Consider the following 27065-nt stretch of genomic DNA (forward strand, 5'->3'; position numbering starts at 1 on the left):
GGACGGGGCTGATAGATGGCTCAGAGGTTAAAAGCATTTCTAGAGGACCCAGGTTCAATTCCTAGAACCCACAACCATTTGTGAGTTTAAAAGTTTCCAACTCCTCCTTCTAGCCTCTTTAAGCACCAAGCATGTAGCGTGCACACATATACACAGGCAAAACACCCACACATATAACATAAAAACTGTGGGCTGGAAAGACGGCTCTGTGGTTAAGTGCAGAGCACCTAGGTTCACTCCTGGCACCCCCATCAGGTGGCTCACAACCATCTATACCCCCAGTTCCAAAGGTTCAATCCCTTCTTCTGGCCTCTGTGGGCATTCACTAGTACAGATAAGCAAATAGATTAAAATATAAATAAAAATTTTTTCTTAAAATGGAAAAATATTAAATAAAAGTTTTAAGTAAAAGGGAGGGGAGTCATGAGGAGATGTGTGATTAACAGAACTTGCTGCATACTTAAGGAGACTGACATGAACTCAGTGGCTGGCTCTTTGATCAACTCCCCCTGAGGGGGGAGCAGCCTTACTAGTCCACAGAGGAAGACAATGCAGCCAGTCCTGTGAGACCTGATATGCTAGGATCAGAAGAAGGGGAGGAGGACCTCGCTCATCAGTGGACTGGGGGAGAGGCATGAGAGGAGAGGGAGAGAGGGTAGGATTGGGAGGGGATGGAAGAGGGGGATACAGCTGGGATACAAAGTGAATAAACCGTAATTAATAAAAATTAAAAAAGAAAGGAAGACTGAAGTTCAGATCCAAGTACCCACACAACAACCCAGACTGTTGTGGACTCTGGGTACCAGTCCTAGATCCTCTGGAAAGGCAGTAAGTATAAAACTGCTGAGCCATCTTTCCAAATCTTGCCCTTTATTTTGTTTTGATCTTACTGAAGATAAAAATTCTACCATAATAAGCCTCTATTGTCATTCATTAAAATATTTAACACCTTTGTGCATCTTATTATGTGTCATTTTAACCATCATAAACTAATGGATTTTACTATTCAAGACAAAGCCTCAATGTCATTGATTTTGCACAATAACTACAATCTAACCCATTCACACTCTCAGGAATTTTCAGGCTTAAAGTGTGCCAGTTGCAAGTGCATGTTTTTTTCAGTGTCAAGAGTGCTAACTTTGTAAATAGGCCCTCTTTACTACTTTCCCTACATATAATCTAGTTTATTTATAAATGTACCTAAATAAAATAATGAGGGCTGAAGAGTTGGCTCAGTGGTTAAGAGCACAGGTTCTTGCAATGAGCTTGGGTTGTACTCCCAGCACCTACATGGAGGCTCACAACTTCCTTAGGTACCAGACATGCAAATGGTAAACAGATATATATGCAGGCAAAACACTCATACATACAAAATAAAATAAATGTTAGGAAAAAAAAAAAAAACACAAAACATCTTTGCAAATAATACTAATGAGGATGATGGTCATGGCAATGATAAAAATAGTGGCAGCTTGAATGCTTAGGATGGTCAATCTGTGTTAAACATTCATCCTATAATGCTGCTAGTACAGTAAGTACTTTAAATGCTTGTTTAATAGAAAAATAAATTTGTTCAGTACTGTTTTTTTTTTTTTTTGCTGCTGCTGCTGTTGTTTCTCACCTGTGTGTTACATTTCCACATATATGTGTGGGTGAGGGCAAAATGTAAAGGCTAGGTCTATCACCTATCCCCTTATTTCCTAGAAATGGTCTCTCATCTGGCCAAACACTAGGCTGGTGGGCAGCAAACCCCAGTCATCCTCCTTCTCTACCTTCCAATGCTCTGTATTTACAACCATACTCAGCTTTCTATGTGGTGCTGGGTACTAGGTCCTCATCATTATACATCAAAAATTCTTATCCACTAAAGCCTTTGTCTATTATCAATAGTCTCTCCTCTATATTGTATCTTCCACACAATCTGTACTCTTGTACCTTACAATTCAATTCTCTCCATATCAACTCATTTTCCAAGTTCAAAGCTTAAATACAATGAAGTCTTATTAATTATAAAAAGTCAAACATGTCCAGGTGTGGTGATGCATGCCTTTAGTCTCAGCCCTCAGGAGACAGAGGCAGGCAGATCTCTGAGTTTGAGGACAGTCTGGTCTACAGAGTGAGTTCTAGGACAGCCAGGGCCACACAGAGAAACCCAGTCTCAAACAAAGACAAAAACAAAACAAAAAGTCAAAGATGTATCCTAACAATTTTTAAATGTTTTGGTAAACTTGTTTAATTAACAAATATGTCAACCTCAAACTTGATCATTTTGTCTATTAAAAATGTATTTTATGTTTAATACAGTAAGAACATAAATTTAATCTAGATGCATTCTTCCTTAACAATCTTTAAGGCAAAATTGTATTTTTTAATGCAATAGGCTTACCTATTCTGCACTTGTGTAGCTGCAAAATGAACGTAATTCTTCTTTTCAAGAAGCTTAGCCAACAGATTTTCAATTGCACCTTTCTGATTTTGAAAAGCTTCTTCCAAAAACTGGTACCTTAAAAAAAACAAACAACAATATATTCAAAACAGAAATTGTATAATTAAAACTTGGGAAATGAATTACATGAGTCAAGCCTGAAATAACTCTTTCTTTTTTTTTAAAGATTTATTTATTATGTATAGAATGTTGTGTTTGCATATACATCTGCACACCAGAAGAGGGCACCAGATTTCATTTTAGATGGTTGTGAACCACCATGTGGTTGCTGGGAATTGAACTCATGACCTCTGCAAGAGCAGCCAGTGCTCTTAACCTTAACTCATGACCTCTGCAAGAGAGCCAGTGCTCTTAACTCTTGTTGGTCACTTGTATATTACTACAATAGAAACCCAATGCTATCTACCTGGAAAAGCCATCATGAAAGAAAAATTTCCTCAGAAAACTGTGAGTACTTTGACTTACGTCACAATCTTATCTGAGGTTTCTATTTTTTTAATTCAAATATCTGAATATAGTGCATACAATTTAAATCTGAAAATATAAAATACAACACACTATACAAAATACTATCAAAGTCACTAAAGTTCCAAAATCACTACTAACAGTCTAATGTGCTAGCTACTCAGTGACTGAGTTCTGTAAATCAAACTCATGTGCTAGGCAAGTACTTTAAAACTGATGTACTCCCACAAACCTAATTAAACATTGTAAGATAGAACTGCAGTTATGATACACATGGAATTTTGGATCAGATTTTTATTATCCACTGTTTTATGAGGTGTTCTAAAGAAATTCTATCAAATAAAGACAGCAATGTAATTTACTCTAACAGTGTCAATATGCTCAAACTTTTTAACTATAACACTAGAAATTTAGATTTAATGTTAAGTTCAGAGCCCTTGGCTACCAGGATGCTAGTAGAATAGTTTTATTTCATTTTTATAATTTATTCAACAAGTTAATTTCAAGTTCCTTCTACATGCTTTCATCTTTGTTGTTGTTCAGTGTACTTTCTATGTAAGTAAAAAGACCCCTATCACTTACAGTATAGAATAAGTAAACACAAATATACATTGATGAGGTATAATCTGTACCTACAAATGGCTTCAAGACCTAGGAAAGCTTCAAAAGGAAATCTGAACAGTATCCTCTGTGGTTAGCAGAGGAATTTAGTACATTACTTACTTCATTTTCAACAGGGTCAAAGAATATTCAAATGTCAAAATGAGACAAAACCTAATTTAAAATAAACTAAGTACCAAGGGCCATTCCTTTTATTCTCCAAATAATGAGAAACCCTTAAAGAACTCTAAGAAAAATGTGAAAGTTCAGAACACTCTAGGAAAATCATCCAACAGAAATATAAGACTAAAAATATCATCAAACCTAAATGGGACATTAAAATAAGAGCAGTTTAAACTCTTAAGACAGAAGCACAGGTAAAAGACTGGGGTACTTTTACTGGTTGGTACACCCAAACAAGCTTAAATAACTGATTACTGTGAGAAAACAGATGTTTCAATGATGTGAGAGGTCAATTAAGGCACAATAGTACAACCACAAAATTATATGAGCCCATTGGTACATACAACAGTGGCATAAAAATTATGGGGTAACCAATTACTTCAGAGGTTGGATTTAAGGTCTGCTCCACAGGATGGAATTTGAGCCCTGACTGTAAATCTGGCCCATGGTTAGATAAGTCATAGGCCCTAGGCAAGAACCCTACCACTGTTCTTTTTCCTGAACAAGTTGTCAAACTACCTTCACTAAATATTTATGCTCAGATCCACAAAGGCCTGCCCTTAACCCTGACCAGAGAGGCTTCTCTGTACAATACACAGCAGGTAATGCAGAGAACTGTAACTGGTCAAATGTGCTAGAAGTAAGTCTCTACTGAGTAGTCAGTCCTAAATAGAACCTCTATATCAACACCAGCACAACATATCACACCACACCACACCACTCCATCCCATACTGAGAGAATATCACAGAAGAGCTTATGAATATGAGATACAAGAGAGGAAGGAGAACCGTGAAATGCTGTCTTGGGGATAATGGCGTGATCATTGCAGTCATGAACTCACCGGAGCTATGATCACCTACACAACATCAAGTCAACAACAAGGTCAGTCAGCATTCCACAACTGGGAGCACTAACTTGACTGAGTAGGTACTCAGAAAAAGAGCAGCCAGGCATGGTGGCTCACACCTTTAATCCTAATGTGGGGCTTGGCTGGATTAGGCTAAAGTCTGACATCCCCAGATAGCCATTTTTTTTTTTTTTTTGCAAGCTCTGCTATGATAATAGACTGCCTTTTCTCACGGGGGTTCTAAAACCACCCCTTGATCTAAGTAAACCCAGATCTTGTAAGGAGTATCACACAGCCCCTAGGGAAGACCACAGGCCAAACCCTTTCTTGATAAGGAAACCCGTTCAATTATCTATCTATTCCTAAAAATACCCCATCCTGCTAAGGATCTTGGTCTTCAGCAGTAACCTTCAATTGTACTTGGAGATTTTCTCCTCATTCTCAGGATACTTAAGTACTGTGTTTTCCTTGTGATAGGACATGCTACTGTATGGAAAATGAGGCACTGTACCAATGCATGTAAATCAAGTATCCCTCCTCTTGACCCCAGCGAATCAAACACATTCATCCTCAAAATTCTTCCCACTGCCCAAGGTTTATAAATCCGATTTCAAATAAACCTACTGACTAGCTGCGTGATGCCATCAGCTTTCCACCATGGCTGCCTGAGATTCGTCATTTATCCCCTGCCAGGCCACATCTCACAGGCCTTCCCTCCAGCCTGCTAGGCTTGGGCCTTGCCAGGCCGGTGCCTCTGCTACAAACAGACAAGATGTGGGTTTTTGCCCTCATCTCTGCCATGCTCAGCACAGCAGCTTAACCAAGAGCTGTTTGGTATCGCCCATAGGCTTTGGAATGCCCTTTTTTATACTACCACTGGCAATCTCATGATCTCATTCTAACAGAGATAAACACTTTTCCACATCCCTGCTTAGCACATGGGCCTCTCCCTAAGGTGCTCTAGCTGGCCCTGAAATGGAACCCCCCCCCTCCTTTCAGAAGACAGTTCCAGTGCCAAGTGAAGAACAACACTGCCAAACACTGCCAAGTGAAGAACGTAAGCACATAACATAAGGAGGCAGAGGCAGGTGGATCTGTGAGTTCAAGGCCAGCCTGGTCTACAGAGTAAGTCCCGGACAGCCAAGACTCTGCTACACAGAGACCCTTTTTGTGTCTTGAAAAAACACAAAAGAAAAAAAGAGAGAGAGAAGGGGAAGAAAAAGGCTGTTGAATGCCTTACCAAAAAGAGCCAGGGCCTTCTTCCCTTACAATCCTTGGGACGCTATTGAAGAACTCCCATCCACCCTCTGCAAGTTTTGAGGTCAGCTTGGGCTACCAAGTTAAGTTCCATACCAGCATGGGATAAAGTGAGACCCTGTCTCCAAAAAGCAAAGGAGGATGAAAAGAAAGAAAAGAGGAAAAGTAGGACAGCAGGGATGAGGAATTTAATATACTAATAATTTCAGTTGTATATTTGGATACTGAAATTATAAATGGAAAGGCAAGAAGTGAGTAAGAAAAACTATGATCTTGTCTTCAGTGAGAGTTTCAGCTAAAAATTTTTTAAATGCTGTAAAATTAACATAAAAGATACCTGTTACCAAAAAGGGATTTTAGTAGTGAGATTAAAAAAGGGAAAGAGAATCCCAGCCATGAGAGGCAGAGGCAGCAGAATTGGGAGACTGGGGCCAAGCTTGACTTCAGGAGACCATCTTAAAAACAAACAAAACATAAAGTACAAAGTATGGATATCTATATTTCAGAAACAGCTGCTAAGGTTTTATTTTATATGCTAATCTAAGAAACTTTTTCTGTGGTAAAATATGTGTAATAAAATTTAAATTTACCAGTTGAACTAATTTTTTAAGAGTACAATGTTCACATGGCATTTGAATTCTAACAATTGGCTACTATTTCTCAATACAGAGGATAGAGTTTGACCTGTATGGAAGTATGGCAAGCCACTTAACATTACATACATTTATGTCAATACAACAACAAAAATCTCACAGACATTATGGATAACCCAATAAAACCATACCCAAATAAAAACAATCTATATTATTCAATTTTTATGAAATTCTGATCAAGTAATGATAAAACAGTGCAAAAACAGAAAGGTGCTTTCTGGATGAGGTAAGACAAATTTTTGAGCAAAAGGCTGTTATCCAACTTCACTTTCTATTTTTAACAATCTGATTGACTGAACCTACACATTCCTTCTTGCTATCCACTGTAAAAATTTGACATAGATATTTCTATTAGACACTTTAAGAATACAGTGGAAAGTAGCTTCAAAATGTAATCCATAATTAGCATGAAATAACAGAATTAGAAATTATTATATGTCTAGCCTTAAACTCAGGCCATTCTGAAGTTTTTTTCCCCCTCTAGTTCATAATTAAAACTACTTGTCTTTGCATATGTTTTAGCATCTGAGTTAGGAATACTGATACCAATGAAATGCCTTTATTCTCAGCTTGAGATTCCTATTCAGTTATTTTATACAAAGTTTTTTTTATTTAAAAACTTCTTATTTTTATGATATTTTAATAGGACTGCATAAGAAAAATTATGCAGAGATTTATTACCCATGCCAGGATCCACATAAAGAAAAGTCCAGTTGAATTTGCACTTTCCTCTTTTTCCAGCTCACCTTCACCACAGCAGCAGCAATTCAATGTCTGACTCCTACAAATGATCTCAGTGGCTACAGTTTATACAGTGCTGGCCTAGGTGGATCTTGGTGAGTTTGAGGCCAACCTGGTTTAGGTAGTGAGTTGAGTTCCAGGACAGCCAGGGATACATAGTGAGACTATGCACCCTCAAGGTAGAGGAAGGGAGAAAAAGGGAGGAAGGGAAGAAGGAAGGGAGAGGGAGGGAAGAAGACAGGAAGGTGGGAAGATTGTTTTACTTAAGACCAAGAATCAGGCAGGTAGTGGTACAGACCTTTAACCCCAGCACTTAGGGGCAGGTGGATAGATCTGAGTTCGAGGTCAGTGTAGTCTACAGAGTGAGTTCCAGGACAGCCAGGAATACATGGTGAGACTATGCACCCTCAAGGAAGAAGGAAAAGAAGAAGGGAGGCAAGAAGGCAGAAAGATTTCTTTTTTTTTTTTAAGACTAAGAATTAGGCAGGTGGTGGTGGTGGTGGTGGTGGTGGTGGTGGTGGTGGTGGTGGTGGTGGTGGTGGTGGTGGCGGCAGCGGTAATGGTGGTGTCTGCCTTTAATCCCAGCACTCAGGAGGCAGAAACAGGGGATGGATCTGAGTTCCAGGCCCACCTTGTCTACAGAGTGAATTCCAGGACAGCAAGGGATGTTAAAACAGAGAAATCCTGTCTTGAACACCTCCCTTCACCCCCCCCCCCCAAAAAAAGACTAAGGATCAGAGCTAGAGAAATAGATCAGTGCTAAGAGCACTGGCTGTTCTTCCAGAGACCCAGGTTCAATTCCCTGTTCACAATGGCAGCTCACAACTGTCTATAACTCCAGTTCCAGGAGATCCACCAGCAATCTCTTCTGGCCTCCTCTAGCACACAAGTAATGTACAGACATAGATGCAGGCAAAACATCTACACACATAATACACTGAAAAAGACTGAGAATTGCTTGCTTGTAACTTCAGTTTTTTTGACTGCACATTACAATCTTGAATTAAGTCATAAACTATTCAACTTGCCAAATGAGTACAATATTGTATTCTTAGAATTGTCACTGTATATTGATGATTTAACTCATCCCAATTTGCACCCAAGCTGAATATACAGGGAGACCTTCGTATTAATGTTTCATTTTTCTTCAGCTACTCCATTCTTAAATACATAATTCTGTTGTCATTTTTGTTTCATTGTTGGTGATAATTTGTTTTTTTTGTGGGGTATTTTTTGGGGTAGGGGTTGTTTCTGAGACAGAGTCTCACCATGTAACTCTAGCTAGCCTAAAACACAGTGATCTGTCTACCTCTAACTCCTGAGCAGGGATTAGCTCACGTATTTTAAACATACATTCAAAACTCAATTTCAATGATCCTACCATCAACTTTTATCTCTTTGAGCCAAATTTATCTGTCCTAGATTACTGTACCTAAGTATTTCTTAATCTACAGACCATAACAACTATCCTGTTTTGAGAATTTACTAGCTTTTCAGGCACTGTGTTATCTCATGTTGAACTTTCTTAGTGCTTGGAGACATACTATGGGAGTCTCCCACATTTTAGACAAAGCACTTTATCATACTGACATGACTTAGATATCATTAATATGGCCCACAATCAACAGCTAGATCAAAGAAACAACTTTTTATGTCCTAGTTCTCATAAGTAAAATACAGAATGATCATATTTACCTTTATCAGAATATTCTAAACGTTATATTGGTCAAAACACAAAAAGGACTCATAGCAATAAGGATATATAGCTTGTTGTTATTCTCTGTAATTTGTATGGGTGTTTTGCCTACCTATATGCCTATGCACTGTGTGCAGCCCTGGTTCTCTTGGAGACCTAAAGGCCCCTGGAACTGGAGTTACAGCTACCTGTGAACCACCATGTAGGTGCCATGAACTGAACCCAGTACCTCCAGAAAAGTAGCCAATGATACCTTAACTTCTGAGCCATCTCTCTAGCCACTATAATAATTTTGTGTATGCTCATGTTCATGTGTTTCAAGACAAGATGTAAACACTGAGGGTCATGCTTTAGGGACTACCTCCCGCCGGAATACAGGGCTCACTGACTAGGATATGCTCACCCCAGGGACCCAATTGCTTCCCCACAGGCAGCAGATGATTGTAAATGTATAAGGCCACACCTGGCTCTTTATATGGATGCTAGAGACTGAACTCAAATCTTATGCTTATATGGCAAGCACTTTACCAACCGAGGTATCTCCTCAGCTCTCTTCACAATAACTTCAAGTGTTACAATACAAAATCTCCAGTCTTCAACAGCAAACACAAAGATTTATACACAAAGATCTGATGAGAGGTTTCAGACATTTTGTAAAATGAGTTAGGTTCTTTATTTGTGTCTCGATACTGAGAAAAGTGAACAAAATGAGTTTTATCTTGAAAACTAGCTACATTTGCAGCATGCGGATGAACTAAGAGAAAAGCAGATTGAGACCTCTTTTCTCCATTAGACAAGGTCTGTGATTAGAACTGTAGCAACAACGATATTGGTAACTATAATGAGGTCTCTTGGGCAGATTCCCACAGAAACAGGTATAGGACACAATTAATGAAGTAGCTGGTGATATTTACAACAAGGATAACTTTCTTAAGGATTAGACAATGATAGCAAACAAAAATGAAACTTACAGTGAAGTAAAACAAATCACAGAACTGAAGGCTGGAGAGATGATCAGAGGTTAAAAGCACTCACTCTTGCCATAACATGATATACTTAATCAGCCTGGACTAGGATCATTATTTTTTATTATTGTAGTTGCTGTTGTTTGTTTTTAAATCTTAGGTCTGGGCATACTTTTTAAACTGTAAGCAGTTCTAATACATACCTATATTAAAAATATCTGCCATAAAACATATCTATGTAAAAATCACATTCAAAGTCAACCAAATACCAAGAAAACTACTTCTTTAGAAAAATAATGTAGAGAAATTTCACTTACAGAGTTCCACTCAAGTGACCTTTATGCTACCTTACACTTTTTGTGCATACACACACACCTACATACATATACTTTTAAGCAGCCACATAAATTCTCAATAACACCAAATTGCAATAGGGTATAAAAAAACATTAAGGTTAAAACAAAGATAATTCCCTTTTAAAGCATGATATAATAGCCAATACTATACTAGTCTAGTCACTAAAAACTATAAAACAAGGCAAAAAAAAAAAAAAAAAAAAAAAAAAAGAGGCAATATTCAGGAATTGTCCGCAGGCAAAGAAAGTTACAATCACCCTGCCTTTCTGTCTACAATCTAATTAGTTTTATGATAGGGTTTCCCAAGGATCGATCCCAAGGCTTTGTACATTCTGTAAGGGCTGAAAGGGAAAAAAAAAAGGTCAATTTAGAACCTTCAAGTGGCCTTCTCTAAAAATGTTTCTATGAGCAGCAGCTGCATCACTGCCAGCAATGCTCTAAGAGGGCGAGTGAGATGGCTCAGTCAGCAGAGGTACTTGCTGCAGTAGCCTGGTGTCCAGAGTTCAATGCACAGAACTAATGTAAAGGTGAGCCACCCACCTGCTTTTGTTTGTTTTTGATTCAGGATCTCTTTCTAGCCTGAAACTCAGAGATTAGGCTAAAGTGGCTGAGCCATGAGCGTTCCCTCCCCAGCTCCTCCCCTGCCCTGCATTCAAGCTTGTGCCACCATGCCTGGCATTTTCCTCACTGCTTACACAGAAAACCATTTACTGAACTAGCCATCTCCCTGGTCCAAAAAACAGCTTTTGTTTTTTTTAATTGCTTTTCGCTAGGTAAGGCACTTGCTTCACAAGTGAGACATGAGTTCACTTTCCCACAATTCATGTAAACGCAGAAAAGAACCGCTCCCACAAAGTGTCCACTGACCTCTACACCACACTGTGGCACGCAATTACACAAATTTTTAAAAATTAAGTATCTATCTAAGATAATAATATGCAGTGAGGTTAGGAATTTAACATGAAATTATTTTGTAAACTTACTAAAATTGTGAAATGATAAATACTAAAACTACTTAAGACATTAAGTTGGTAGAGTTACAGACCTAAAGCCACCCCTAAGACTAGGAATAAAGAAGTACAGCTTTAAGGGCCAAAAATAAACACAAAGTAGTGAAAAAGCATTTATAAGCCGAACAAGAAAAAAAATAACAAGAAAACAAAGAATGGGAAATAAAAAACAAACAGCCAGGCTAGAGATGTGCAGTTCAATGGTAGAGTACATGTTAAGTATGTACATGGTCCTAGGTTCAACAAGCAGTACCACAAAAGACAAATCACATGCTCTGACATGTAACAGAAGGAAACATTCTAGTTAAAAGAAAGGGACCGGGGAGACGGCTCCGCTGGTTTACTGGCCAAGCAAGCCTGAGGATCTGACTTCGGATGTCCAGCCTTACAAACCAAAGCCAGGTGTGTGCTGCATGCCTGGAACCCCAGGGCTGAGGTGGTGAAGAGACAGAAAGATCCCTGAGGTTTGCTAGCCAGCTAGACCAGCCTATCTGTAAGCTTGAAGTGCAGTAAAAAACTTGTCTCAAAAAATAAGGCAGAAAGTATCAAGGAAGAAAGCTGATCCTGACCTCTGGCCTGTACAAACACATGCACTCACACATGCACACATGAGCATGCATATACCACATACACAAGATAAAGAGGAAGGGCCTCCAGTTTAAAAGATAAAGCAAGAGGCTCTCAATTACTCATGCAACTTAAATTTTTTCTGTAAAAATATAGTCATGTACTACATAGGCTGTTTTGGTCAAGAACAGACTATTTTTATTAGTCTATAATAGAGTTAAAATTCCCATATTATGTATCTGTTTAAAGCTCAAATCTTACTATAAAAACATTAAGTTTTAAGATTTTTTAAATCATATTTTAAAATTTAGTGCAGCCCAAGTACAAAGGCCTCATGAACAGTAACATTTTGAGGTCCTGGTTCTTCAAATTGATTCACCTTTTATGAACTCATCCAGAGCAGCTTTCAGGCGTGCAACTACAATTTGTGGTGTCTTACAGAGTGTAGGATTTTAATTTTCAATGTCATATATTTGCTGTATTCAGTGTATTTGAATTTTTATATTTATATAAAATTTGTATATTTGCTGATATACAGTGACTTCCAGGCTAGGCTGAGCTAAGAAACCCTATCTCAGAAAACAGAAAGAAAGGAAGGGGAAAAAAAGCGGGGGGGGGGGGGCTACAAAGACAAATGGGGTCTGAGGGAACAAACTGCTACGTATTACAACTGTCAGACATTAAGGTAATAACATTCTATAGTTAACCACTGAGTTAAAAACTAACATGTTTAAAGAGAATGACCTGAGAGCTTTTGGAGAAGAGCAATAACAATTAATTATAGATGATGGCATAATTTTAAAATCTGGAGATCTGAAAGGAGGAAAGAGAAAACATGACCTAAACAACAAGTAACTATCTCATAAGGTCCAATAATAGAACATTAACGACAACAACAACAACAAAAAGACAGTCACTAGTTAAGAGAACCACAGGAAAACAGTGTCTAACTGCAGGGAAAAGGACCTAGAAAAGGGTGGAAGAAGAGGTTGAGAACACAATCCATCGACAGCAAACCACATCAGTGAACAAAGAGACCAGACACATGATGAGTCTTAAGGGAATAATACATTATGGATGATACCTGGGAATGTAGTACTCTCTTGGGGCGACAAGAGTAAAGGATAATATTAGTCTCAGTAGACTAATGGTGATAGAAAACCTTCAAAAGGTGATAGTAAAAAATAAAGTCTGGGCTTTCTTTTGTAACCTATCAATGTGAAAGAAACTAGTTTTATACTATGCCAAGCCCATCTTCATTTGAGATAGGATCTTAAGAGTGAACAGAATGTGACCTTTGAATGACTATTCATTTCAAGAGAAAAAAGCCTCACTATTAAGTGTGTATGGTCCATTTTATGGCATGCTGACATTCTCCAACAGTTTCCCATTAACATCTTTATTTTTCACAGTTAGTGTGACTAAGCACTCTAAACAGCCCCAGCCATCTAACCTCACTGCCAATATAAGCAGAAAGCGTACTACAGCTAAACTTTTGTGGCTATGATATAATATTGCATCTTTATGTTTTTTTACCTCTCTCTCAAATGGAATAATGGAATAATATCATGTTTAAGTCTGATTAACTTTTGCCAATAGACTGATGTGTATTTCATAGTAATAAATGAGAAAGAACACTGTCTATACATACATAATAATTCAGAACAAACTTCAAGTTTTCTTATTTGAATCTATACTTCACTACACACATTATCTGAGAGTTCTTTCAGAATAGCATTAATTTCAAAAAATAAAAATAAAAAACATAGTAAATGGGTCCACATATTTCAAACCTTTATGTTCAAGGGCTACCTGTATATACATGAGTGGGTAAAAAAAGCGAGGTAGCACAGAAGGACACTCCACAGGGAAACCCAATGCACTAGGATTCTAAAACCCATTGTCCTAACAGTTACAAAAGCTAAAGTCTGACACACAATAAAGTTAGACTACGAAGTCACAAAATGTGCAATGAAATTAAGGGAAAAATTAAAATGACTTTAATTGATTTATGGGACATAGTTGTAATTGCTTTACCTAAACATTATTACTAGATGGGTGAGCACATCACCTGCCTAGTATTATAAAATGGACAGCCAAATGGTAGGTACTCACACCTTTAATCCCAGGACTCAGGAGGCTAAGGCAAGCAGATCTCTGTGAGTTTGAGGCCAGTGGGTCTACAGAGCAAGTTCCAGGACAGCCAGGATACACAGAGAAACTGTCTCGAAAAACAAGTAAGAAGCAAGAAAGTTCATCTGAAAGACAACTTTGACAAGCTAAATGGAAACCATTATAACTACTACAAGTCCAGAGATTATTAAAACATAATATACCTGGTAAACAAATTAATCACTTTTTTTTTAAAGAAGCCAGTACCAATACATTCTCTGCATAATAACCCTGGTTTAGCCTATTTTAAAAGTAGCTACGTCAGAAAGACTAACAAATAGCAACACTTGAAAGAAGAAATGCCACCCACCCCTCAAAAGTCCCTGATATTCCAAGCTAAGGAGTTTTATGAAAGAGTGGGAGGAAGGACTGAGAAAGCCAGAGGGGTCAAGGACACCACAAGAACACCTACAAAGTAAACTAATCTGAGCCCATGGGGGCACACAGAGACTGAACCACCAACCAAAGAGCATGCATGGGCTGGACCTAGACCCCATACACATATTTATCAGGTGTGCAGCATGGTCAACAGGTGGGTCCCCTAACAATGAGGTATGGGCTGTCTCTGACTCTGTCACCTGCCACTGGATCCCTTTCCCCTAGCTGGGCTGCCTTGTCTGGCCTTGGTTGGAGAAAATGCACTTAGTTCTGCTGCAATTTGAGTTGCCAGGATGGGTTTATACCCCTTGGGTACTTCCCCTTCTCTGAGAAGGAGGGGGAGATAGGGCAAGGTGGGCGTGAGTGACAGTGCAACTGGGAAGAGAGGAGGGAGGGGGCTGGGATCAGGGTGTAAAGTGATTAAATAAGTAATTAATTAAAAAAAAGTCCCTGGTATGGCCTTAGCTTCAAAAGCTTTTAACAGGCCCAAACAGTCCTGTTCATGATTTCCCACCCTACTGTAGTTCCCCATCATAGTTAACTAAACCTTGCCTTCACATGAGAAGAATCCAATTCGTAGTTAATATACTTATTATCTACTGGGTAATTTCAAATTACCATCTTACTGTTACAATTTGGTTAAGACTTGTTACAGGTCTCAAGTGTAATAATACACTAGATTTAAATGCAATGGTGAATGTGGGCTTAATAGAGACTTGTCCAAATGGCTGAAATAAGCTGGATGTATGATATCTCACAGATGAAAAATTGCTTTCATCACAAGCTCAGTATTTACTTGGATTTTAAAACATCTACTTTACATATGGGAATACCATTCACACCTATCATTAAATCTTCCAGACAAGCCGCAGAGGTGTCATAGCAAGTAAGAGCTCTTGCCATGCACACTTGAAGCTTTACTTCAATGCTCAGAAGCTGAATGTGGTGGCTCAGATCCACAGTCCCAGCACTCCTACATGAGTTGAGGCAGAGGCAGGAATGCCAACAGGCTTCTAGAAGACAGCATAGAATATGTAGTACAGCAGCAAAAACAAGGGACCCTGTCCCCAAAACAAAGTGGAAGGACAGAACCAGTGAAACATTGTCCTCTGACCCCCATACATGTACTGTTTACACAAAACAAAATTGTAAATTAAAATTTTTCAAATTAAAAACTCCCAGAAAGCACAGCTCCATGCAGTTGTCTACTATTTAGAGAGTATCACACCCTCGCTCCATGGGTACACCACTTACATCTGGGTTTTTACTCTACTCCAAAGACGGTATCAGAAGCAAACGTTGTCTTGTGAACAGATGGTGAAGAAAGAAAGTTAGATAATATATGGTATGCTGAAACATACCTTTTTGACTACAGAGAAATTACTTAAAGTATTTTGTTGGAGTTGGAGTGATGGCTCAGTGGTTAGGAGCACTATCTGCTCTTCCAAAGGACCTGGGTTCAATTCCTAGACCCACATGAAAGTTCACAACTGCCTGTAACTCAAGTTCCAGTGGATCCAACTCCCTCACACAAACATACATGCAAGACAAACACAAATGCACACTAAATAAAAATATATAAATTTTGTAAAAGTATTTCACTGTTGCTACTGAAATTTTACATGATCATATATCAACTAAATGTTGACAGGAAATATTTTAACAAAACAGGCCTCAGAGCAGACAGACCAGTGATAACTTCTTTGTATAAATGGGAAACAGGGCTTTTGTGGTTGTTGTTGTTGTTTTCTTTTTCAAAAGAGGGTTTCTCTGTGTGGTCATGGATGCCCTATTGCTCTATAGACCAAGCCGGCCTCAAAATCAGTGAGAACTGCCTGTATCTATGCTGCAATTGGAGGTATGTACCACCACGGCCTGGCAAACCAGCTTTTAAAGTACATTCTACAGACATACGTCCAGGCAAAGTATAATGGAAGGGTAGGTAGGCCTGGGCTGATGGCACATTCGTGATCTGAGAAACTATGGCAGGACAGCAAGACTGGACACAGCATAGATTACACAGCAAGACATAGCCTCAAAAAACAAACATTCACTTAAAAAAAAAGAAAAAGTGCAAACACAAGAGGAAGATATGATGATACTGTGAAGTCTCTCAACAATGGGGCACATTGTAAGTGCTATGTCATTAGGAAATGTCATCTCTGTTCTCTAACCTTAAAAGGGATGGTTTGAAGGTTGAGCTGGTCACAAATGACCAATGATATAACAATCATGATTACATAATGAAACCGTGTTAAAAAAAAAAAGGCAGAATTTGGGTAACTTGGTCTCTGAATATATGGATAGTAATAAAGTTCCTGACACATCCCTTCTCCTATAGCTTGCCCTATGGAACTTATCACATGGCTATTCATTTATATTTAAAATATAATAATTAACACTCAATTGTAAATTAAGGAGATATAGGGTTCTCTGGATCATAACCCAATTTACAACTAGTATCTCAAGTAGGAGCACCCACCAAAGGACCTTTAATCAGTTGAACCAAACTAACTCCAGGTATATAGGTGTTCTAACTGAATTAAAGGACATTTATTTAGTGTCAAAGAACTGTTAACACTGATAATCAAACAAACAAACATATGAGATGTCATAGAAATGTTCTGAAGCTGGATGCAGAAGGAAAAGGTTTTCCCCTCCCCACCTCTGTACTCAATACCTACGTTAGGGCTCAGCAACAGCACACTTGTAATCCCAGTACTTAGGAGACAGAGGCAGAAAAGTTTGAGGCCAGCATGGTCTACACAGCAAGTTCCAGACCACCTCAAAATAGAGACAGAGGTAAGGACCGACAGAAACAGGAATGCACTGATATAATTAGGACTAAGGTGTAAATGGTAAACTTCAAGGTGGAAAAGCAATTGAGGCTACTTTTCTACTACTCCCTATTCATGAATCCTCTACTCTTTTAATTTAAGCAATGACTAATAAAGCCATTTTGTCACAGGGAAAAGTATATTTTCCTTTTCTCGATGCTTTTAACAAACAATTCTGTAACATGCTGCAGCCTAAGAGATGGCACAGCCAGACTAGAACACTTACAGCAAACCTTAGCAACCTAATTTGTGTTGAAAAGAGAACAAATTCTCAAAGTTGTACTCTGGCCTCCATACTGAGCTTTGACAGTCCCTGCCCCAAATAATCAATTGTAATAAAAATTTTTAAATATTGGAGCAGTGGTGGCACACACCTTTAGCCTCAGAACTTGGGAGGCAGAGGAAAAGAGATTTCTGAGTTTGAGGCCAGTCTGATGTACAGAATAAGTTCCAGGACAGCCAAAGCTTCAAGAAAAAAAACCCTGCCTCAGAAACTTAAATAAATAAATAGATAGATGGATGACTGGATTAAAAAAATGCTATGTAAGAAATCTGAACTATCAGGGCTGGAGAGATGGCTCACAATTAAGAACACTGGCTGCTCTTGATTACATCCAGGGCAATGTTGTTTTTAACAGGCATTACATCTTTTAATTGCTCTGTGGATGAGTTTCTCAATACCAACAGGGAGCATCTGAATCAAATTTGATGTCTGGCCTATGGGAGGCCCCCTTTGGGCATCTGCCAAGAACTTCCAAAGTTTAAAACAAAAAATTTCAGGAGAGAGCAGAATACAAGTATTTTTCCAAACTACTATAAATGAACTGAGACCTAAGCTGAAAATACAAATAAATGGCATTGAAATTGGAGTTTTAGTAGAGACAGGAGCAGATGTAACAATAATTTCATCAAAATCCTGGCATCTAGATTGGCCCCTTCAGCAGGTAAATATCTAACTTCTAGGGATTGGAACATGATCTAACATAAAACAAAGTGCATGATGGGTCCAGTATATAGAGCCAGAGGACAAATAAGGAAAATAAAGCCGTATGTGGCTAATACAGGCATGAATGTATGCAGATGGGATTTGTCGCAGCAAAGAAAAACACAGATTATCATTCCTCCAATCTCAGAAACAAACCATAAAATAAAGCATGCTTCTGAGAAAAAAAATGTTAAATGTATTATCAAGAATAGTCATAGACATTTAGTCTCCATTTTAGTTATAAAGTAAAATGAAGATGAAGTTTTTAGGCTCTGCCTCCCAATGATTAATATGCTGACACTCTGTAAGGTCAGAATAGGTTCTTTTCTTGTTATGTCTCTATGGTTTCATTTCTTATGTCTCAATGGTTTTATTACTCAAACTTTGTATACTTTGTTATGCTCATATTCTGTAAAGTCCCCAACTGAAACCCCACTTAGGCCCAATAAAATTAAAGGTCAGTTAGAAATGCTTTGTCTACCTAGTAAAAATGATGTAATGTTCCCCTCCCTTTGCTTCCTACACCTGATGGCAGTTTTGTTACCTGGTTAGTACCTGGTTGCAGTTTTTCTTATAAAAAGCCTGCCTTAGAAGCAGACCAATGTCACAGGTTGGCTAGTAAGTCTACTCTGGGTCCCTGATCAAGATCAGTCTTTGGCATGTGTGTTCAATAAACCATCAATATCTGATGGGGAGGGGGGCACTGGCTGTTTTTCCAGAGGACCTGGGTTCAATTCCTAGCACTCACATGGCAGCTCACAACTGTCTGTAAATCCAGTTCCAGAGATCCAGTGGATCTCACACCCTCACACAGATAAATATACAGGCAAAACACCAATGCATATAAAATAAAAATAAATTTAAAAAAAAAAGAAACTTGAGCTATCAAAATATCTGGATGAAGCTATGACAAAGATAATTTAATGGCTTACTGAAACAATTAAAGGTCAAATAACACTGTGATTTGACCCTAAAGGTGAGCTCCTCCCAAGATTAGTCACTTCAGGTAAAATACTGGCCAAGTTACATGTAAGACACATAAAACATGTCTGAATAGAATAAATTAAGGCTATATTTTTAAAAAAAGTTATGTAACAGTCAGAGTTCTCTGGGGGGGGGAAGGCATTACTTTTATATAATAAAATATGAGCGGTTTTTATATACTGTAGTATTATACAGTCTCTATACAATATGAGGAGAAATCAACATATAAAGAGATATGGTACTCAAATCATGGCTCTACCACTTGTACAAACCACAGCCTTTTGAGAACTGGTTCTTTGACCTTTGAAACAGTCTTAGCACCAGCACCTCAATACTTCATAAACTAAATGAGAATCTGGCATTGAGAAAAGTGCCTAACATGAAATACAGTAACTGACAGCAAATAGATGATAACACCCAATGACTCAATAAATTCAGTAAAGTATACAGTTAAGAAAAATATTTACTCCAGGCATAACTGAACATTCCTATAATCCCAGCTGCTTGGCAAGATCATGAACTGGAAGGCAACTTGGGTAACTCAGCAAGACCTCATTAAAAGCATAAAGGAAAAGGCAGAAAATATAGGTTAGCTGTGCTTTGGAGGAGAAACCTTTTTACTATCCTTTCTTGACAGAAGACTGAAAAAAACTTAACTTTCATCCATTCAGAAATCTACTCTTAAACAAAACAACTCTTTATTCTAGTTTGTGGATGGGCCATATCACCTATTATTTGTAATAAATGGATGCCACGGAAAGTGAAAAAGCTTGTAAAAACTGTTATATGTCTAACTAAAACTCCTACTACAATTCTAAAACAATTCAGACGAAACAGATGTGAGCATTGCTGATTCAGTTAAAATATAGTTTGTTTTTGTTTTTCAAGACAGCATTTCTCTGTGTATAATTTTAGCTGTTCTGGAACTCACTCTGCAGACCAGGCTAGCCTTAAACTCAAAGAGATCCACTTGCCTCTGCCTCCCAGTGTTGGGATTAAAGGCGTGTGCTGCCACCAGCCAGCCAGTTAAAATATAGTTAATAAAAAGTTATACATTAAACAGTTCTATACTAAGTAATATTTACTTGTCTATATAGTTTTACTACAAATTAGACATCTAATGTGAAGCCAGTATTTTGTTTAGATATTAAAACACGGTATCAGTCATAAACATGAGAATAGTTTATCAGTTCCCTCCAAACAAATACTGTCTTTTCATATCATAGCCTCCACCCTAAATAAATTATATTTGGAAAAAGCTTATTTTGAACCATAGACAAGTGAACAAGGAAAGAATATATCTACAATCTTATAAACTCAAATTAATGATACACCATAATAAATATAATTAGATATGAACATGAAAAACATCAAACATACATTGCTTCAAAAAGTAAATTCTGGGTTTAAATACTATAAGACAAAATTTAAGCAATATTTAAGAACAAATTTATCAGTACTATTTCTAATATTTTTCAGTAAGCAATTATGACTTCTGTACCTATGTTCTTTGTGCTCCAATAGCTGACAGTCTCTACATGTCAGTCTATCACATGTTTCACAGAATAGTTTCAACTGCTCTTGTTTATGTACAGGACAAAACACAGGGCGTTGACCAGATGTTCCAACAGACTCTGTAACAAAATAAAACATTTTTTATCAATAAGATTTTTGACTAATTTTCTCTATTTTCTTAGTGCTACCATTCCAAAATCATAGTAGAACATGTTATTTTGCACTCAAAAGGTTAAATATGATCATTAAAACTAAACTACAGGGACAAGCAAGACAGCTCAGAGATAAAGGCATATGCTGCCAAGACTGATGGCCTGTATCAATTCCTGGAACTCAAATGGTAGAGAATACCAATTCCTGCAAGTTTGCCTCTGACTTCCACAAATAAGTGCACTGTGGCTTGAGCATACACACATATACACGCACACACTCATTTTTTTTGAAAAACAGCAACTGTATGTATCATACCTGAGACATCTTCTTTTTTCCTGATCAGATGATCTTTAGTGAATTTTACTCTTTGATGTGCTTCAATACATGTCTTACATAGCCACTCTCCACATTCTACACAAAAACCAACTGCACTTGCATTGTCTTCACAACTAGTACATACCTAAAAAGAAACAAACACTATTATACATTACATTTGCCAAATGTTGATCCACAAAATATAGAAGTGAAAACTTTGTAACTTGCTCTCAAAAACAATTCATTATACAAAGCAAAATTTTTATCCATTTATCATCAATAAAATTTCTTAATAAAACATTTAGAAAGACAAAAAAATATTCAGAATAAAAAGCCTATGCAAAAGTTAAGTTTTTAAATAGCAACTATTTTATTCCACCAACTATGAGGGTGTAAAGGGTTATTTTTTTATTTCTATATACAGGTAGAGCTATAAAAGAAGTGCCTAATTACTTAATCAAATATTTTTGTTATAATTTACATTTGAAAAGAAGGAAAACATACAGGAGTATGCGGAAAAACTGAGATTCATACCTGTTCTGACTTCTCATCAGAACTGCTAGGCGCTTCAGATGTGTCTTTCACAAAATAATTATCCACAAGATCTATCTGTCTGCATTCTTGGCGACACACAGGACATCTTATTACACCAACTTAAAAAGAGAGAGAGAGAGAGAGAGAGAGAGAGAGAGAGAGAAAGGGATTAATGTTCTTCAAGCAAATTCTTCATAAAACCCATATAGAAACTACTCGTGGTACCACAGGAAAGACCAAAGACATGAGAATAAAGCAACCCGAGTTGAGAAAATGACACCCATTTGGGAAAAGAAAAGATGTATTAAAATGCTGACTAACAGGGTTAGCTGACTAACAGCCCTAAAGAAATCCTAATCTTCAAAGCCTACGAATGTATAAAGGGGAAGGCATCTGGATGCTGGTGGAGCACTTCTTTAATCCCAGCACGTAGGAGGCAGAGGTAAACACATCTCTGTTGAGTTCAAGGCCGGCCTGCTCTATGTAGTGAGTTCCAGGATAGCCAGGGCACAGGGTACAGAGTGAGACCCCGTCTTAAAAAGGGGGTAGGAGGAAGGAGGTATCATCAAGATGCGTAAGACAGATTGTTTCTGATTTATTCAGAGGGACTCTAGAAAGTGAGGTAGATGCAGATTAGTGTGTGTGTGCAGGTACCCAGGGAAGACAGAAAAGAGTTCTGGATCCTTTGGAGTTACAGGCAGTTGTAAGCCACCTGACTAGGGTGGGTGCTGGGAACTGAACTTGGGTCCTCTGGAAGAAGAGGAAACGTTCTTAACCACTGAACCATCTATCCAGCACTCAGATGCAGATTAGAAAACGAATCAGCTGAAGACGATCAGAAGACTGGAATGATGTGCCAAGGAAAGTGGCCACTAAAAGCTAAGAATAAATGAATTCTTCCCCAAAGCCTGTGCAATCAGTCCTGTCAACACTGCCTTTAGGTGATTTCAAACTTCCTGCCTCCAGAACTTTAAGAGAGTCTATGTGTTCTAAATCAACAAATTCTTGGGTGATTTTTCTTGCAGCAAAGAAGAAAATAAGCATCCTATGAGTTTTAGTTTGGTAGTTAATATAATCTATGCAGCTGTGTAAGAGCTCCCGTGCTTTTACCTATTCATGTTCTACTATCAGACAGGGTCAACTGCTGAGTAATATACACAAGCTAAGGAATAAAACATGGAAAAGTCAATAAAACAAACTACTGACACGTCAACCATGAAACTAAAGGTGCATATACAACACAAATGAAACTATCTGAGCTGACAGGTGACTTAGCAGTTAGGAATACAAACTACACTTCCAGAGAACCTGAGTATGATTTCCAGTACCCATGTCAAGCAATTCACAGCTGCCTGTAACTCCAGTTCCAAGGGTGAGCCAATGCCATTGGCTTCCGAAAGCACATGCACTCATGTGCACATGCCCCCACACAGAAACATACTTTTAAACACACACATTTAAAAATAAAATAAAATACACTTAAAAAAAACAAGTTATAAAAATAAAATTAAAATGACATTACTTATGCTAGATATGATGGCAGATGTTGCTAATCCTAAAACTTGAGAGACAGAATGATCCTAAATAAAAAGCCAGTCTGGACTACAAAGCAAAACCCTATCAACAAACAAATGAACAACAACAACAACAACAAAAATATATAATCAATACAGGCTAAATTTAGTGCATGTTTACGGCTTATGACATGCAATTCTAGGAAATACCATATGTAAATACCAAGGTAAGTTCTCAAGAATTACTTAGTACACAAACCACAGAATCTATACAATCATTCTGACAGAAAATAAAAATGTAAACAAAACTTCTCATTCTAGCCAGGCATGGTAGAAAGCTTGTCAGGAGGCTGATGAATGAAAATCACTTGAGCCTGAGAGTTCAACAACAGTCAACCTAAGCAACATTAACTAAAGACTGACTCAGCCCATCCCCACCTTACACACACACACTCATTCTAAAGCAGTGGTTCTCAAACCTCCTAATGCTGCAACCCTTTAATACAGTTTCCCATACTGTGGTATCCCCCAGCCATAAATTTATTTTCATTGCTACTTCATAACTGTAATTTTGCTATTATGAATCATATGAATATCTGTGTTTTCCAATGGTCTTTGGAAAGCCTTGTAAAAGGGTCGTCTGCCACGACCCCAAGGCGTTATGACCTACAGGTTGATAACTGCTGTTCTAAAAGCTCATTTCCCAGGAGACATACATACACTGTAAAAACAAACCTACGAGATGGAGTTGCTTGTGTCAGCCTTTTCAAAAGTAACTAAAAGCCAAGAGATTATGAAAAATGCTTTTAAAACATGGTTACCTAGCACTGTCTTTTAACCTCAGTCCCTACTTAAATTCTACTTATTGTATTTGTTTCAGACATAGACATATTCCACCTCAAAATTTAAGAAGTTAAAATAGAAAGTGGGGAAATGAAATAAGCCTAGCAGAAATTCTTTATATTCTCTAAGTTCGTGTGATAATGGAGTTTATGTAACTGGGGAAAATGCCTCATAACTTTGTTTAGTCTATCAGTAAAATTTAAGTTTGTTTATTTATATCTTATTTATTATTACAAGTTATTTTTGCTTGCTTGTTTTCCAAAACAGGATTTTTCTGTGTAGCCCTGGCTGTCCTGGACTCATTTTGTAGACCAGACTAGCCATGAACTAAAGAGATCACCTGCCTCTGCCTCCCAGAGTGCTGGGATTGCACACCCGGCTTACTAAGAGTTAAGACTTTGAAAATTAAACAATGCTGAACAGGCTTAAACTTTGTGAAACCATGTTCATTTCATACTATTTGGATGTACATTTGAAGATCACAACAACTTTGAAAAAGATATTACCCTTCTTCCGATTGCCAAGCTAAGACTATTTCCAAGTCAAGGAGCCAATCAAGGAAAAGGGAGAAGGAAGGAGAAAAAAAAAAAACAACACTAACACTTTGTTTTAAAACAGTAACTGAGGATTTAAAAATTGGATCACGGGCTAGAGAGATAGTTCAGTGGTTAAGAGCACTGTCTTAGAGCACTCCAGAGGTCGAGTTCAATTCCCACCAACCACATGGTGGCTCACAACCACCTAAACTGAAATCTGATGCCTTCTTCTGGCGAGCAGGTGACCTGCAGATAGAGGATTCATGTAAAATAAAAACTGGATCACATAAAATAGCCCAGTTGCTGGAAAGTCAATCTGTGTAAGCCAGCTCACCCACTACTTTCAGAGGTTAACAGAACAGTTGGATGTCACACCAACACTACAACTCTGAGGACCTCACTCTATATTTTGAAAATAACTATTCTAAAGTATGGGCAAAATGTCCAAGAATCTCTGTTGGTACCTTTTATTTATCATCAGCTTGATCCACAAAAACAAAAATCAACAACAAAACAATACCCATAAAAGCAGTGCAGACAAAGGAACAAACTCTACTACTCCCGTCCGTCTGATGCTTTGGGCCCAGTTCAACTGTACTCAGCAGTTTACTTTCATTCAACATCTAACTTGCCCATTAATTTGAAAATAGACCTATGACTGAGACAGGAGTCAATAATAAACAAGTTTTATTTAAAATTTCATTAAAACGAGGATCTTCTTTGCTTTTTTACAGTTTTTTTCTTTTAAGATCTATTTATTTATTCATTCATTCATATGAGTATTTTGCCTGCCTGCATGTCTGTGAGTTACAGACAGTTGTAAGCCACCACGTGGGTGCTACAAATGGAACCGAGGTCCCCTGAGGAGTAGTCAATGCTCTTAACTGGTAAGCCATCTCTCCACCCTTTTTCTTTTTTAAGACAGGTTTCTCACCATGCAGCCTTGGCTGGACTCACCTTGTAAATGCACAAGAGATCCACTGGCCTCTCACTCCTAAATTCTGGGTTTAAAGAAATGCACTACCATACTCTAACAATACAAAGTGTTACTGTAAAATGTATGTGCTTAGTTTCACTTAAGTCTGTAAGTATGTGCTTAGTTTCACCTAAGTCTGTAAGTACTTTCAATTACTGGCCCCATTTTGAAGGTGAAGAAAACTTGCTCAAGGACATATGGAGATATAATATAAATGGGTCAGAGGCACTTGGGATCTAAAATCAAGATATGAAGATCTGTAACACATGCTCTTGAACTGTTAAATCCTTAGACTGGGGCAGGGGAAAGAAAGTACAAATTAAAACTACCTTGAGATTCCAACTCACCTGAGTCAGAAAGAATGACAATCATCCAAAAAAGCAAAATCTTGGAAGGATTCGAGGAAAGGAAACTCCTATTCATTGAGAATGTCAACAGATATAGCCACCATGGAAATCAGTGTGAAAACATCTCAGAAAAATAGAACTACCATACAATCTATCACTCCTGGGCATGTCCCAAAGGACTCTACATTCTACCACAAAGATGCTTATATAGCTATATTTATTGCTGCTCTATTTATGACAAGCAGCAAATGGAACCAGTATATACATTATTACAAATAAGTAATGAAAATATGGTTCATATACAGAATGGAATTTTATTAAGCCACAAAGAAAAAGTAAACTATTACATCTGCAGGAAAATGGATAAAACTGGAAAATATATTAACTGAGATAACCCAGGCTAAGAAAGACAGTATGCAGGTTCTCTCCCATACCCAGATCCTAGCTTCTAAATTTTATAGCATATTTAAACATATGATGTAAGTTTTAAATTAAATTGATTAAGTGATGAAGAGTTAATTATTAGTGATTAAAAGTAGTTTAATATGTTTATGTGTCTATGCAGTAGTGTACGTAAAGGCCAGGTAGCCAGGGGGAACCCCACGGGAGGGGAGTGGTGTAAGGTGGTCGGGCAGTGCAAGAGCGGGGTGCAGTGGTGCACACCTGTGATCCCAGCACTCAGGACAGTCAAGGTTGCGCAGAGAAACCCGGATTGGAGTGAGGGGAGGGAGGGGAGGGAGGGGAGAAGACAGCAGGGGAGCGGAAGGGAGAGAGTAGTGAGAATACTAGGCGTAGAAAGATTGATTTAAACAGGAATAAAAGGCAGAGACATGAAGGAGAGGTGGGAAAGGGTTAACTAAAACAACTAATGTATGAAAAGGGAAACATGCATTTACATATACATATGCAGGCAAAATACTCATACACCTAAAATAAAAAATAAATAAATCTAAAAAGTAAGTTGCCGAGCATGGTGACACACACCTTTAATCCCTACAGTTGGGAAGCAGAGGCAAGAGGATCTCAGTGAGTTCAAGTTCAGTCTGGTCTATATAACAAGCACCAGAACAGCCAGAACTATAGAGAAAGACTGCCTCAAAAAACATTGGATGGATGGATATAATAAAAAGTAATTTAATCTAATTAGAGGGTAACAGCACTTCCTGCTTTAAGAAAGGACAGAATTCTG

The 27065-nt window shown here is 37.9% G+C and overlaps 1 protein-coding gene across 2 annotated transcripts in view; it reads right to left on the reverse strand.

The window, feature by feature from the left end:
• Trim33 (tripartite motif containing 33) overlaps nucleotides 1-27065 on the reverse strand; it is a 97399-nt gene that overhangs the window by 38977 nt on the left and 31357 nt on the right. For both annotated transcript variants that reach the window (XM_021653345.2, XM_021653344.2), the window contains exons 2-5: nucleotides 21661-21779; nucleotides 21127-21271; nucleotides 20645-20777; nucleotides 2387-2503 (exon numbers count right to left, since the gene is read on the reverse strand). In XM_021653345.2, the coding sequence (XP_021509020.1) occupies nucleotides 2387-2503; nucleotides 20645-20777; nucleotides 21127-21271; nucleotides 21661-21779 (514 nt within the window). The remainder of the gene's footprint in view (nucleotides 1-2386; nucleotides 2504-20644; nucleotides 20778-21126; nucleotides 21272-21660; nucleotides 21780-27065) is intronic.

This window comes from Meriones unguiculatus, chromosome 10, assembly GCF_030254825.1.
Source record: "Meriones unguiculatus strain TT.TT164.6M chromosome 10, Bangor_MerUng_6.1, whole genome shotgun sequence".
Lineage (NCBI taxonomy): Eukaryota > Metazoa > Chordata > Mammalia > Rodentia > Muridae > Meriones > Meriones unguiculatus.